General features: G+C 32.2%; 1 protein-coding gene across 1 annotated transcript; it reads right to left on the bottom strand.

The window, feature by feature from the left end:
* Positions 1-402: 402 nt before the first annotated feature.
* Positions 403-3,038, bottom strand: LOC132741515 (melanocyte-stimulating hormone receptor-like). The gene has a single exon (XM_060729706.1). It carries the CDS (start codon positions 2,630-2,632, stop codon positions 1,481-1,483), a length of 1,152 nt encoding a protein of 383 aa, XP_060585689.1. The 5' UTR covers positions 2,633-3,038; the 3' UTR covers positions 403-1,480.
* Positions 3,039-16,400: the final 13,362 nt, after the last annotated feature.

Below are 16,400 nucleotides of genomic sequence, written 5' to 3'. Positions count from 1 at the left end.
AGATCAAGATTTTCTGTAACACCAGGATAAAAAAGGTAGTGACTAAATCAAATTTTAATATTTTATAAACACCCATACACATTGAAATCGCCTATTATAAATTTAAATGGCCATTTTCTACTTTTCTTGGTTATTTTCTGTCATTTAGAAAAATCAGGCGTATAATGTGACAAACATGAAAATAAGATTGTCAATGTATTTTAATGATCGTTTTTCAAGCTTTAGTAGAACAAAATCAGAATGCATTCTGTCAATACTTACTGATTCTTTTTCATTAGGCCATATAAAAATGTTTCAAAGAATCAGCGAAGGATATAATTATATAAATATTGTGGAAAGAACGAAAACCATGTGGCATTGACTTTTATAATTTTAGATTCGCAACAGACAATAATAAGATAATTTTGATATTAAAAATCTATTTTTATTGTTAGAAAATAAAGACCTTTTCCATGTAACTTATTTCATAGATAAATAGATGTGTATACATAAGCGCCACTGGGCCGTAACATATTAATTAACAGGGTGCATATGTTGTATATACAAGCGGCTTTTGGCTGTGATATCATAAATCACCAGGGTGTATTTTTAGAGTTATAACATCACATCAGATTACGTCACTTTTGTTAGTTGTCAAAATATTTATGGTCCGAATTTTGTTATGGATCATCCTAGGGACTTAATAAGTCATGCCTTACTGATTTGATACTCGATCCAGAGTCCTACCAACTGGCACAGTCAAAAATACGTAAAATTATAATTCAGTTAATAACGAATTTCTGTGAACGTGTTACACAATTTTTTTTGTAATGTGTTTTTTTTGTGTGTTTTTTTTTTTAAATATTTGATAAGCAGAGTATGAATTAAAAAGTATCAAGTTGAAAAGTTGAACTGTATCCCCCAATGACGTCGTCCAAGGGCGATAACTTGAATACGGTCTTAAATGAAAGGGTCTATATACCGGTATATTTTAACACACTTTATCAGCATTTGATATCAATTATACTTTAGTCGATTTATATTGTAGCACATTATTTCAGCATTTGATATCAATTATACTTTAGTCAATTTATGTTATAGCACATTATTTCAGTATTGATATCATTTATACTTGAGTCTATGTACATTGTAGCACATTATTTCAGTATTGATATCAGTTATACTTGAGTCTATTTACATTGTAGAACATTATTTCAGTATTGATATCAATTTTACTTCAGTCAATTTATATTGTAGCACATTATTTCAATATTTGATATCAATTATACTTGAGTCTATTTACATGGTAGCACAGTTTTTCAGAATTTGATATCAACTATACTCGAGTCAATTTACACTTTTGAACATTATATTTCTTTATATATGATACTGTATATGACGATTTTTTGTTTGTTTGGTGTCATTATATATATAGTATCACAACGTATAGATATCTATGATGATTTCACTATACAATATCAACAATGAGATATCAGTTTAGTTACACACCATTAACACTGTCCAAACTATCAGCGTAACTGTATTTTCTCGGCATTTCCCCTAGATTGTAATTCATCTTTCTTGATGACAATGGTGTATCAGACGTGACAATACTGTCCTCATTAACCCCAGGTAAACAAGAGAACATCGCCTTTAAGCTTCCACGAAACTTTTCAGACAAAAATCCATAAATGAACGGATTGATGAAATTGTTAATGAGAAATAAACAATCTGCGATTTCACCAAAATGAGTTCGAAAATCACTAGGTGGATATACATCTCGTCCAGCAAGTTTTAAGCATTTATGTATAAGTCTCGGTAATGGAAGAACAGCCGCCATTACGATAACAACAACAACTATTTTTGACATGCGCTGTATCGACATCCGGGTAGATTCAGTTGTTGTGACAGTTATGGAACCTTTGACCAGAAATATTTTCAAAATATGAAGAACGCATGTTATAATCAATGGTAAAAAGTAAACCGATAGCCATAAAAATAGCAAAAATTCCTGGGATCGTCCAGCCAGAATAATTCGTGCTCCAATAAGTGTTGTTAGACTTCCTGTAATTATTATTCCAATCATCCACACAACTACAGACGATATTATCACCTTTTTAATTGTTAGAAACGCATTAGTTCTCAAAGGATAAGCCAACGTAATATACCTCAAAACTGCCAGCAAAGCTACGTGTGTATTTGCTGAGAACCAGAAAATGGATTTCAGAATATAATATGGTGAACTAATTATAACTGGAGATGAGCATGTGACAGATAAGATAACTCTTTCAAATGATGTTGTCAGATTTAGAGTAAGAAACAGTAAATCAGCAATAGCTAAAGCTGCTATAGCAACAAACGTCGGGTCATGTAACTTCCGGTCACGAATGACTCGTGTTATTACAAACACGTTTGCCACTATTCCAATGATAAACAATGTCTCAATGGCGCTGTATATACATGCTGTGTCGCAGTAACCACATGAAAATTTTTGGTAACTAGCGTAACTTCTCCTGTTGCCACCACCACGTGAAATATTTCCCGCGTGGCCGCCATCTTGTGTTATATTTCCACAAGACGAATTTAAAACATCCACCGGATTCTCCCTCCTTGCTAAAGTAACATTGTCTAAGACGCCATTTGTTTCACACATTTTTGTTTAATGTTTGTGACTTATTGCAGTAAACACAAAGACCTACTTGATACCCACTCTTCATGAAGTATGTGTCCACTTAAAATTGTTCTTGTAAGGCCGTTTGCACACAAGTCATGGAGTTTTGTTTTCCGCTGTCGAAAACTGCTTGCATTTTATTTTTCAACATACCCAAATAATCCTTCTCACAGCGGCTTTAGTCGCTCTATGATATTCCCACCATTTATAATGAAATTCATCACATAATTTATCTTCATTGACACAAATATTTACACTAATTAACTCATTGTATAAACTGTTCATACACTGTTTAATACGCAGATATAAAACATTTGTTTATAAAATAGCAAATAGGCCAGGCGTATTCTCTCTTGCTTACTCTTCATAAAGCATGGCACGTAAATCAAGTTAAACTACTGACAGATTATCTATCCCGCTGTAATTTTTGTTCAACTGGTGTATTTTTGTAACGATATAAATGTTTCAAGAACAAAAAAGTTCCAGATAAGTTCAACATCTGGAAGTGTAGTAGCTCTTATACCTGGAAATGAAGGTAAATGTTGCGATACAGCTGATGTGTACTCATCAACATGTATATACTGTATGTCAGTTCTCTCTCAATAAACCCCCTTGCCCCCTCTCTATCCCCTTCTTTCTCTCTCTGATTAATCCTTTGGTTTTTTAACTAAACAAATCATAATTATAGTTGATAAGAATATTTAATATGTATATACAGTATTAAGCAACGTATTAGTTGCGATGTAGTATCAATACAAAATTTTATGTAAGAATGAAATCAAATTGATATCATTTTAGTAAATTTAGATATCAAGCAGAAAATGTCTATTTTGTGTGTGATAGATATTTTGCATATTATTCTCATTAATACTGTGATCGACGAAACATTTACCCAATTTATGTATGCAAAAATATTCAAACACATTGTGAAACTCAGAATTTCTACTGTACATGGTACGATTTAATGCATAATTTTTTATTGTCTCTTGCGTCATTTGTTGGAATATCTTTTTTTCTTATTTAAAGCAGCACGCCTCCAGATTCATGTTAATTTCATGAAAATTTTGGAAATGTATTTAAAAGTAAAATATTGTGAGATGAACAAATAAAGCAATTCATACATTGCAATCGGTACTTAGTATCAAAGAAAATTACCAAAAAGTTGTCAGCATATGCAAAACCAACCCTTACTGCGTTAGTAACGCAGTAGAAATATGGTGATTAAATGCAGTATTGTATCACCATATTTCAGTCTTAAACTACATAGATCATGTAAAGTATCGCTTGAATCTTGAATGATTTTGTCTTTCTTCAATTTTAGTACATTTTTCTCAATATTGATTTTCTTGAAAATTTTTGCTCATCTGGAGGCGTGCAGCGTCTAAATTTGGTAAACAATAAAAAATTAACAGTTTTATTTCAGAGATTCACCTATACAAAATCGTATTGCGTTGTTCATATCAGATATATGATGACACGACATTATACGTACTAATAATAAAACAGTTTAGGAGCATTACGTGTTTTGTTGAATAAACTTACCGGAATTACATTTAATAATAAAGGAATCATGTTTATCTTACCTATTTTGATGGTAAATTAGATTTGATAATAAAGTGTAGATATTTTTTGTATATAATGGCTATATTTTAGTTGTGGTTTATTATAGACATGTTTATATGAAATGACGATACGTTAGCTGTGGTTAAGTGTAGACAAGTTTATATGAAATGACGATATTTTAGCTGTGATTTAGTATAGACAGTTTTATATGTAATGACGATATTTTAGCTGTGGTTTAGTATAGACAGGTTTATATGAAATGACGATACGTTAGCTGTGGTTAAGTGTAGACAAGTTTATATGAAATGACGACATTTTAGCTGTGGTTTAGTATAGACAGGTTTATATGTAATGACGATATTTTAGCTGTGATTTAGTATAGACAGTTTTATATGTAATGACGATATTTTAGCTGTGGTTTAGTATAGACAGGTTTATATGTAATGACGATATTTTAGCTGTGGTTTAGTATAGACAGGTTTATATGTAATGACGATATTTTAGCTGTGGTTAAGTGTAGACATGTTTATAAGAAATGACGACATTTTAGCTGTGGTTTAGTATAGACAGGTTTATATGTAATGACGATATTTTAGCTGTGGTTAAGTGTAGACATGTTTATATGAAATGACGATATTTTAGTTGTGGTTTAGTAAACTCAGGTTTATGTGTAATGACGATATTTTACCTGTGATTTAGTACAGACAGGTTTATATGTAATGACGATATTTTAGCTGTGGTAAAGTGTAGACATGTTTATATGAAATGACGATATTTTAGTTGTGGTTTAGTACAGACAGGTTTATATGTAATGACGATATTTTAGCTGTGGTTTAGTATAGACAGGTTTATATGTAATGACGATATTTTAGCTGTGGTTAAGTGTAGACATGTTTATATGAAATGACGATATTTTAGCTGTGGTTTAGTATAGACAGGTTTATATGTAATGACGATATTTTAGCTGTGATTTAGTATAGACAGGTTTATATGTAATGACGATATTTTAGCTGTGGTTAAGTGTAGACATGTTTATATGAAATGACGATATTTTAGTTGTGGTTTAGTACAGACAGGTTTATATGTAATGACGATATTTTACCTGTGGTTTAGTGAAGACATGTTTATGTGTAATGACGATATATTAGCTGTGTTGTATTGTAGACAAGTTTATATGTAATGACGATATGTTAGCTGTGGTTAAGTGTACACATATTAATATGTAATAACGATATGTTAGCTGTGGTTGAGTGTAGACAAGTTTATATGTAATGACGATATGTTAGCTGTGGTTGAGTGCAGACAAGTTTATTTGTAATGACGATATGTTATCTGTGGTTAAGTATATATAGGACGATATGTTAGCGTGTTTAGGGTTAGAATCGTGTTCTTTTTTATATGAATTCAACATGATCGTGTCATGTAGAAACAACTTGTTCCGATGATCGCAAAGGTTTACTTTGATTCTGACACTAGCAAACTGTAGCCTAGGAAATATATTTACATTGATGCTCTATTTGTTATCCATGAATTGTATTGGATTTTTGACAGGCCTGTGAAAAAAATTTAAAGTAGATTAATTGCATCAGCACCTTTATTTCCCGAGGGAGCAGCAGCCGTCGCACAAATCATTATACAGAAAATGCACTTGGTTTGAGGGTAAAACTGAAGAAAAAGACAACAAACAATAAAAAACACAAACAAAAAGCCATTTTTAAAGATTCGTAATAAGTATGCTTTCCGAGTAGGAGATAAATTATGCTTGTTTAGAAGAAAACAATATAATGGCCCTTATTTCTGATGAAACACTACTCCTTGTATTTAAGTGGACAATGTGATACTTTCCGGAAATAAAATGATCCTATTTCCGTTCAATAAAAAAATTGTTGTTTCATATCAAATACAGAGGTTCTTAAACGCACTTTATATAAACCGGAATATTTCGCTAAACTTAGTCAAACTTGGGAGCGTATTTTTATTTTGTTTTGTTTGTTTTGGGTTTTACGTCACATCGACACAGTATAGGTCATATCGCGACGTTCCAGCTTTACTGGTGGAGGAAGACCTCAGGTGCCTTTCCGTGCATTATTTCAGGCACGAACGGGCACCTGAGTAGAACCACCGACGTTCCGTAAGCTTGCTGGATAGCTTCCTCACATAAACGAATCCAAAGCCCTAGTCGGGATTGTCCCACAGAGGTGAGGGGCAAGTGGTTTGAAGTCAACGACCTTAAGCCTCAGTCTCACTTACTCCCGGCAGAGCCCAGGATCATCCCGGTAAGTTACCGGGATGATCCGGGACGATCCGGGGTGAAATTATTGTTGCGGTCACACTTACCCCGGCAGCACTACGGTAGTTCTCAACTAACCACCCAGGATACGCTCCGGATCATCCAGGCAGAGCCCAGGTGCAGCTACGGTTCATGCCGGTGCTTCCCCGGTCGTTCCCGGATGACGCCGGAAGAGCCCCGGTTGACCCAGGCAGAGCCCCGGTAGAGCCCAGGACGATCCAGGCAGAGCCCCGGTAGAACCCCGGTGGATTGAAAACGCCCGAAAATGATAATATTGATACATAATTTTTATTTTATATAATATCTATTGTTCCAGAATCGTTCCTGTAGGTGTGTGAATAACAATTAAATATACCATACAGTTTATCATCAACATATAATAATATTTTACAGTAAGTGTCATCATTATATTATTTATCTTACTTTCCTACTATTTTATCTCTCAAATAACAATGCCTTAATAATTTGATGAACTTCGCGCTGTTATAAAAGTTTGTCGTAATTAATCTTTGCTGTTTATCACTTTTAAACTCATCATGACCTACATTATATCTATTGCATAAAATTGTTGACACGCTTTAATAAGTACAACAACAACAACATAAATCATCATCAACAACAAGAAAAGATGAGTAACATCAAGAGTAGGCCGTGTCTACACCTATTCAATTTTCTTACATGTCACATTTAGATAAGCTAAATAAATGGCCCTTTCAACATTTAATCAGGCACAATTTTTACTGAAATGTCTAATTAAGATTGCCCAGGATTTATAGCTTTGTCATTGCAATACTATCATGTTTCTGTAAAATATGTGAATAAAAAGAGCGGGAAAATGATGCAATTAGCTAAAATGAAACTGAAATGTGTACATTCCTATAAAAAAAATGGAAAATGTGAGAAAAATATTTTTGAGCTGATTAATTGATGGAAATTCTTTATTTGATGAATGATACTCACTAAATAAAGAAGATCATTTAAAATCCATTTTGACTACTTGAAAAACATATTTTTTTTTTGCTCTTCTGTGTATCAGTGTATTGATCTGTTCCTCTGACCAACATATTGTATACATTTACTAAAATTTACAGATCATGAACACTGAATCAGTAACAAAAAAGTCAGAAAATAATGAAAAAAAACAACACTATCACACCTTCGGGGCACATGTTTTGTGTATCAGTGTCTTGACAGCCAAAAACTTGTAGAAAAATAGAACGTGTTCTAACTTTCTTGCAAGGAATTATCTTCTTGGATGTCACATTACTCCTCTTTAAAACTAATTCAAGTAGGGTGTCTACACTATGCAACACAAGAGAATATGATACTTGCATTCAAGACTTGGATAGGTGTAGACGGGCCCACAACAATAAAAACCACCATCAACAACAAAAACAACAAAACACATTAATTACTGCTCACTGAAACATAACTTGTCAATAAGTCATTAACTCATTCTTTGTTAAGTGTGATATTGTTATGCATTTAAAGCAATTAAGAAACCAAAAATAATTAATCATAAAAATTTAACACAGTAAGTGAAGTGAAGTACGGGGCAACTTTTTACAGCTGCCACACAGCACTTGACACCTGCTGTTGTGAAGTTTAAAAATCTGGAAACAAAGTGATCCCTCGGAAACATTAATCACAACAAAATTAAGTGCCGATTGCAATATGTAAAATGGCTTGTTTTGTTCACTTCACAATATTTTACTTTAAATACATTTCGAAACTTTTCATGAAAATTAACAACAATCTGGCGGCGTGCTTCTTTAAAACTCGCCAGATTTCGAACCCACTAGCTAATGATATCAAAGGTTTCAAAATTTATTGGCTATAATAAGCGGTTTAACTTACTATGCTATAGTGTGAAACAAAGATAATATGTCATAAAATATAAGTTTAATATAATCTCTTGCAGTTTACCTGAGTCAATGTAACATGGTCTTACTTTTTTTAAGATTAGGGCTAAGGGACAAAACTCTTGCTTATTGTTGAATTTTACATTCGTTTTTCAATCTGAACTTAACTATTCATCCTTGAAGAGGTAATTTGAAAATTACTGTACTCGTATAACAATCGGTTCAGACCATCACCAGCCGCCACATCAGACTTTCTTTTATTTTCAGTACATTTGGAGAAGGGGAATATAATTGTAAAATTATTGTTACACAGTAATTTATCTTTTTTTGTTAACAATACTAAAGTTTTCTCTTATGTTGTATTTCATCTCCTTTAGTGTGGACCCGTTTTGTAGCAGATCTTGTTCTGCACGGGGCGCACGGGTAAATCGTGTACCTGCCAACAAATTAAAGGTAATTCAATGTATAAATAATACACGCAATGGGCTAAAATGGCTTAAATAATTTGTTAGAGTGGTCAAGGCATCAGAGTGTAAAAACAATATTCTATTTGAAAAAAAGGTGAGCGGTACATGTATACGGCTGCGAACATTTGTTTTTCATGACATAAAAAATTCCACTGATTTATCATAGCTTAGCTTAAATATAAAAGACCTTAACTGAAACGTCACAACTAAACTGTAGCACCATAGCTAAACCTGTAGCATCATAGCTAAGTTTCAGTTTATGATAGGTACTCTGAAGCAGCATAGCTAAACTGAAACACCATTGCTAAAGATGTAGCATCATAGCTAGATTGTAATAATATAGCTTAAGCTGTAGTGTTACATAGTATTGTAACTAAACTGTATCATAATATATCTAGTTTAATAAGATCCAATATGGAATGTCACAGTTTTATCACATTAAACGATCTAGCCTTTAAATGGGAAGTCGTATTTGACCCCTTGCTGATTTCATTTAAATTTTGCCCTTCGTTGTAATTCATCTACTTAACTTGTCTTTTCTATTAAAAACATTACTCTATAGCAAAATCTTCAACATATCCTTTGATTCATATAATAATAAATGACATAAATCAGCTTGAAAATATATAATTAAAACGGAAACTTATGGTCTATATCTAGTTTCAAATAACTCGTCTTATCGCCGACGGCCAGCAATTTTTGTTTGTTTGTTGACAGTGCGTATAAATATTAGTTATTACATGGCTCATTTACACTCCTCCGCCATGGTTAATAATGACTAACAACTTATTTAAAAATAAATATTTTTCATGTAGAGCCATGATCTTTCATAAATTAAAATGATTGCAAGTTTTATGATAATTGTACAGATTGTTGTTATTCTATACCAGGATGTCCAAGGATATCTCTGTGCAATAGAAAGCTAAGCGGACGGCAAGGTATAATTTATTGCGTTCACAACAATTCTTTTCATTTCTCAAGAAATGCTGACTAGGCTTCCATTGAATGATTGCCATCTAAGGGTAAGGTGAGGTTATATAATAAATATATTACATAATAATAATATGTGAAGAAAACAATCTAAAATATAATTATCAAAACATTCTAAACCTATATCGTCTGACAAGAATTATTAAAGCCCTCTTACCCTTTATACTATCTGAAAGTATCAACATAATATGAAAAAACAATTGTCAATAAAAGCATTAAACCTTGCAAATAGGGGCACTAATACACTAAGCTTGAAACTTTTAGAAGATCACATTACACTCCCCTGATCATACTAGACACTAATTATTACTAATTTTATGACTTACACAATAATGGTGCATGTGACACATCTAACGTCTGCATTACAAATCTTTGTTTTGTCAACATAGATATATTAACTTACTACCCTGTTTGTTGTTGTTGTAGTTTTTTATTTATTTATTTTTTTCTTCTTCTTTTTGACAACTGATACAAACGGATTTTATTCTTTGATCGATTGTTTACATCCATATGACTTTGTTTTTTTAACATAAAATTCATAAATTTGTATATATTCTTTTTTCTTTCTTATAACATACTTCCTTGCAACAGAATGTGATCCAAAATAAAGGAGAAGGTAAAGGTTCGATAACAAACTACGACATTTTAAAGAACCCTAACGCTTTGCAAAAGTCAATAAAAGCCTTACAAGATGTTTGCCTAGTTATGTTAATGAAGGAATAATCCTACTGCTACCGTATATTTTTGAAAATTTGCCTGCAATATTTGACTTTGGAATTCAAGCAATAATAATTCTACCCTGGTTTTCCTGTATTTAACAAGTACTCAACCATACAAGATATATTTCTACATGTTACAGTAAAGTAGTTTTTATGATAACACAAAATGTTCATACGACCTAATTTGGAACGTTATAACGTGGTCTGGGTTTAAAAGATACATTGAAACACTAGAATAAGTACACAAACGAGCAACAAAATTAGTCTTTTATAATAAACCTCTACCATGTAATGAAAGGTTAAATATTCTAAAATTACCAGCTCTTATGTAAAGAGGTTTGAAAGTAGACACCATTCAATCCTATAAATCATTAAATTAATAAAGAAGCAATCAAACATGAAATATTTTCGCTCCGCGAAAAATTTCGGGGGAGCACATAGTCGCCGCCTTGTCAGTCCGTCCATCCGCTTTACTTCTCCGGGGCATAACTTTGAAACAACAAAAGGTATAAACATGAAACTTTGTAGGTAGATAGATCTAGATTCAGCATTTCTAAATGGTTGTGAACGCAATCAATTAAACCTTGCCATCCGCTTAGCTTTCTATTGCACAGAGATACCCGTTGGACATACTGGTATAGAATAACAACAATCTGTACAATTATGTTGTTTTAAATACATATAACTGCAACTCGTCTCTTACTCGGCAGTAATTAGTGTAGCCGCTATTTCATAAAGAAACCAGTGCTGATATTGAAAATTGTGATTGGCATATTTTAATTAGCCGAGGTCAGGTGTTTCTAAAAAGGCTGATAACACTGTAGAAAATGCGAGGATACATTCAAATTTATTGCATAGATAATGCATGTGGAGCTCAGCTCGCAGAGACAAATGTGAACACAGTAACTTTTTGATATCCTTGAAACTCTATGAAAAATGTCAATTATTAATTGCTGACTGTTTTATATTTTTCTAGAAAAGTAAAGCAAAACATTATTTTGTTTCATATGACAGGAATGAATTGCATTAACAATCCTAGGTATTGTTGAAAACTCATTGTTTTACATGCCAGATTAAGTAATTGGACCCCATCCTTGTTTGTACGTGACTGCTGGGGAAAAATAATGTTATGCTTAATTAAAGAGGTGACACTTTCTATATTTTTATCTGATATCGAGTTGTAAGAGCCGATTTGCAGTTATATGGGTAAGAGTTCCATAAAGACTCCTACGGTCGTCTTAATAGGAACTCTTACCCATACGTAGATAAAACTTGCAATCATTTTATTTGTGAAAGATCATGCTCTACATGAAAAATATTTTTTTTTAGATAAGTTGTAAGTCATTTTAACTATGGCGGAGGAGTGTAAATGAGCGATGTAATTACTACTAATTTATACGCACTGTCAACAAACAAACAAAATTTTGCTGGCCGTCGACGATAAGACGACTGCTTTTTTTGTTGTTATTTGAAACTAGATATAGACCATAAGTTTCCGTTTAAATCATATATTTTCAAGCTGATTTATGTCATTTATTATTATATGAACCAAAATATATGTTGAAGATTTTGCTGTAGAATAATGTTTTTTAATAGAAAAGACAAGTTAAGTAAATGAATTAACAACGAAGGGCCAAATTTTATAAAATGAAATCAGCAAGGTGTCAAATACGACTTCCCAAATTTAAAAAGCCTAGATCGTTTTAATGTGATTAAACTGTGACATTCCATAATTGGATCTTATTAAAACTAAGATAACCAAATAGTTTTAGTATTTATGATACAGTTTAAGTTTGCAATAAACAGCTTAAAAGCTGATTTATTACAATCTAGCTATGATTCAAACATCTTTAGGCAAAGGTTTTTCAGTTTAGCTAATGCTGCTTCAGTTAAAACCTGTCAATATACTGAAAATTTACATAATGATGCTACAGATTTTTTAGCTATGGTGCTACAGTTTAAATTGTGGAAGTTTCAGTTAAGTCTTATATATTTAAGCTTTAGTTATGATACTAACAGTTTTAAAAAATATGATGCTAAAATTTAGCTATGAATACTACAGCTTTATCTATGACGTAACAGTTCAACTATCATGATACTAAAGCGAAGCTAAACATTACGTATTTTAAGAGCTACACTGAGCGCCAAAAGCCTACAAAGATATAATTTAAATTTCTTACAAAGATAAATCTTGGGCGATATGCAAACGATTATAAGGAAATAAACTCAGAAATAAGTTAAAATCCGTATTTTATTTAATATTCTTAACCCTAATTTAGTGAAAATCATTGATACGTTTTTTCTGTTGTGGGTCATTGTTCACAATAGAAATAACGGAGTGCGCAATTATCTGAAATTAAAATGGTAAGTTTATCTCCAAAATATTTCAAGTCCCACCATGGCAAGAAATATAAATCAGCGGGAATTTTTTATGTCATGAAAAAAAACTGTTCGCAACCGTATACATGTACCGTTCACCTTTTTCAAATAGAATATTGTTTTTTACACTCTGATGCCTTGACCTCTCTAACAAATTATTTAAGCCATTTTAGCCCATTGCGTGTATTATTAATACATTGTATTACCTTTTATTTGTTGGCAGGTAGACGATTTAAACCGTGCCGCCCAGTGCAGAACAAGATCTGCTAACAAAATGGGTCCAAACTAAAGGAGATAAAATACAAAAATATAAAGATAAAATATAGGGGAAAACTTGAGTATTGTAAACAAAGAAAAAGATTTTATTTGGTAAACAATAATTTTACAATTATATTTCCCTTCTCCAAATGTACTGAAAATAAAAGGAATGGTTAATATATTCGTTTTAGTCTGATGTGGCGGCTGGTTGTATTATACCAGTACAATTGGTACGTATTTTCAAATTACCTCTTCAAAGATGAATAGTTAAGTTCAGATTGTGTCAATACAAATGTTCAACTTGGTAAGTTAATGAATCATTACATTACGCCCAATGTCGATTGTTTTTTTCTCTACCGGGTTTATTTATAGCTTAGCTATTTCGCAGTTACGAGTTTCTGTGTTTTACGAGTTTCTGTGTTTAATGACATATTTTGATGTAGTATAGGTGCTAAATATTAATTTTTTTACCTTTTAAGTTTTTCTGTTACATTTTGTAACGACGTTGGTAGAACATAATAGTCATAAATGAGCATTACAACAAGCAAAAAGCAATGGTGTGAATTTTACATTTAGGAAATGTACGGGCATAAACCGCTAGGTTTTCATCGACAGGATTTTTATGGTTTTGTAATACAGCTTATAATTATGTTAAATGTATGAACTTATTTCCATACATAGTTATAATGTGAGTAAACTAGCTGCTGTGCTGGTGATGGGCGTATATTTGCCGTGTATACCCATTCCTACCGCCTCTCAAGTGATATCATCCTAACTATGAGATTATGACTGTAGTAAAGATCCCGGGTGCAAAATTTTAGTGACTTTGTGATATCATCATTGTAGCAGAATAAATGGTTTTTCTTGCAAACGCGGACAAACATCGATTCCTCCCAGTTGTTTATTTAAAAATTAAGAAATTATCAGGGCAAAGGTAATATAACCATATCTGAGAACATAGTTCATTTAATTTTAACAAGGGGTTTACACGATCCGCACACAACCACAAAATTACAAAATTCTAATACTGCGAACACTTTTTCAACCGGTATTTTAAACAAAAACGAGTGATGTAAAACAATCAATATATATTTGAATTTAATTTCTTTCGCAAAGAAGATGTACTTTAGTTTTAATGTTCCAATTGCCTTGACACAAGTCTATCCCTTCTCGCCAGTATTTCGCATTAAATGCGATTTTGATTCTGGATATTGTATACACCCGGCGTTGAAATAATAAAGAAATTGAAGGATGATCGGTTAAACTAAGTTTCAGACAACTGGAAGTTAGTTTTTTTTTGGTAGAAATTATTCCATAGATATAATTTATTTTATTACATGCCCGTGCCGCTTTTGCGTCTCCGTAAAAATGGTATTGCACGGTCGTGTATATATTTAGGACTGGCGTCCCATGTGCGGTATATAAACACGACCGCGTGCAATACCATTTAACCATTTTACAATTATTCAATATCATGCTTTATCTGAGATATCAAAATTGTGAGTTATTACCGATAAAGCAAAAGTATGAATACTGGGTGTATAACAGCTGAGGAGCACCAAAGACAAAAATCCGCCGCGCCATGTGATAAAGTGTAATATAATTATATATGTACATTTGTTTTCGTGTTATTTCATATCTTGACACGTATTATAATACTTGCAATAAAAATATCATAAAACTAAAACGAAAGTAACGTCAGTCGAATTAGAAACACTGACGTTGTGAACAAATTTTTACCACCAACAATAGTATTAAAATTGAAACGTCTCAGCACGATAAATTGTTCAGGTGTTTGTAGGCCTATGACCTTTGTGATTATACTACTGCGTATCTAAACTCCTTATCGTGCTATTGTATAGCACAGATCACTCAAAATCAAGATATTTTTCCTAATTTAACCACCCTAAAAATTATTTTCTCACATCTTTTGATTATAAGATTTTAATCAGAAGAGTTTTAACAACTTGTTTGCCTAAGACCTTTTTCCAATACGGATGTTGCATTTCGTGCATACGCATTCTGTGAAGGACAAAATCAATTAAAATATATTATATCGGTAACCAACAACTTTATAAACAACTTGCTGTTATGTGAAAGTTAACCAGAAGTTTAAAATAGTTGATAAATAATCGCTATAGATGAACGAAGGTTTGCTAGTGCATATGCAAGAACTGTCAAACATGAGGTCGTGAAAAAAAAAACATTTCTCTTTCCATTCTCATTTTCCACAATGATATTCAACCCGTGGCAGAGGTATGAGGCTTCCGTATATAGTCAGACAAAAGCCACACCATGCCGATGTCGGTCATTAATGAAGACTTGAGAAAAAAATCGGGACATAACCGGCATACGATTATTTTCTTAAATGAGATATTAGGTTAGTGTATGAAACAATTTACCAATATAAAATCTCACATGAGTTTTTTTAATTAAAAATTTGATAAAAAAAAAAAAAATATTAAACTTTTTCAAATCTTTTTGAGGATTCAAAAATTAAATTTAAAACATTATAAGGGAGAAAAACCTTACCACAAGATTGAATCTTATTTTTTTTTTATTTTAATCATCCATGTATTTATTTTATATTTTTTGTTGTTGTTCGTCCAATGTTATCCATTTGATCCATTTCGAAGAAAATGTAGGCAGAACCAAAACAAGTTACTGAGTAAGTAGTATTCATAAATGTCTATTTTTTGAAAATAGTTCGTCTAAAGACATTTGTCGTAAAAGGTTAACAAACAAAGATTGAAAATATATTTTATGAAAATAAATTCTACAATAAAACTAAACACCCAGTGTCTGAAAACTCCCGTTTTAATCGGCAATTTTTCAATTTCTGTATTAGACTCAGAGTAGCTGTAATTAAAAGATCTACCCTTGGTATATCAAAACTAAGAAAATCCCTATTTCCATAGCATTGGCAGGCAGAAACGAGTGTCGGTTTGCTAACAGCAAAAGTATTGATAAAAAATGCCTGCATCAGGCAAACAGAAAAAGAACGACGAAAATCAACAACCACAACAAAAAACCGCGGGGAGTCGTAATTTAAAGGTAACGCGTATCACCAAGTTGTTTACATTAAATCAAAATCATCCTTAAATCTTTAACCTTGTATGTACAAGAGGAAGCCTTTTATTCACAAGTGTTCTTCCTTTATTCTATCAATAATACTTACGTCTAGCTTTCTTGTAATATCATCGACATGATGAACACAAATAT

The sequence above is a fragment of the Ruditapes philippinarum genome, unplaced genomic scaffold, assembly GCF_026571515.1.
Source record: "Ruditapes philippinarum isolate M1 unplaced genomic scaffold, ASM2657151v2 ctg5690_1_1_1_1, whole genome shotgun sequence".
Taxonomy (NCBI): Eukaryota; Metazoa; Mollusca; class Bivalvia; order Venerida; family Veneridae; genus Ruditapes; species Ruditapes philippinarum.
Note: the sequence above shows the minus strand (reverse complement) of the source record. Positions and strands in the feature narration are given on the sequence as shown.

Bases quoted from the DNA above. Each gene is read 5' to 3' on its own strand.
- LOC132741515 (XM_060729706.1), bottom strand. From the start codon at position 2,632: ATGTGTGAAACAAATGGCGTCTTAGACAATGTTACTTTAGCAAGGAGG.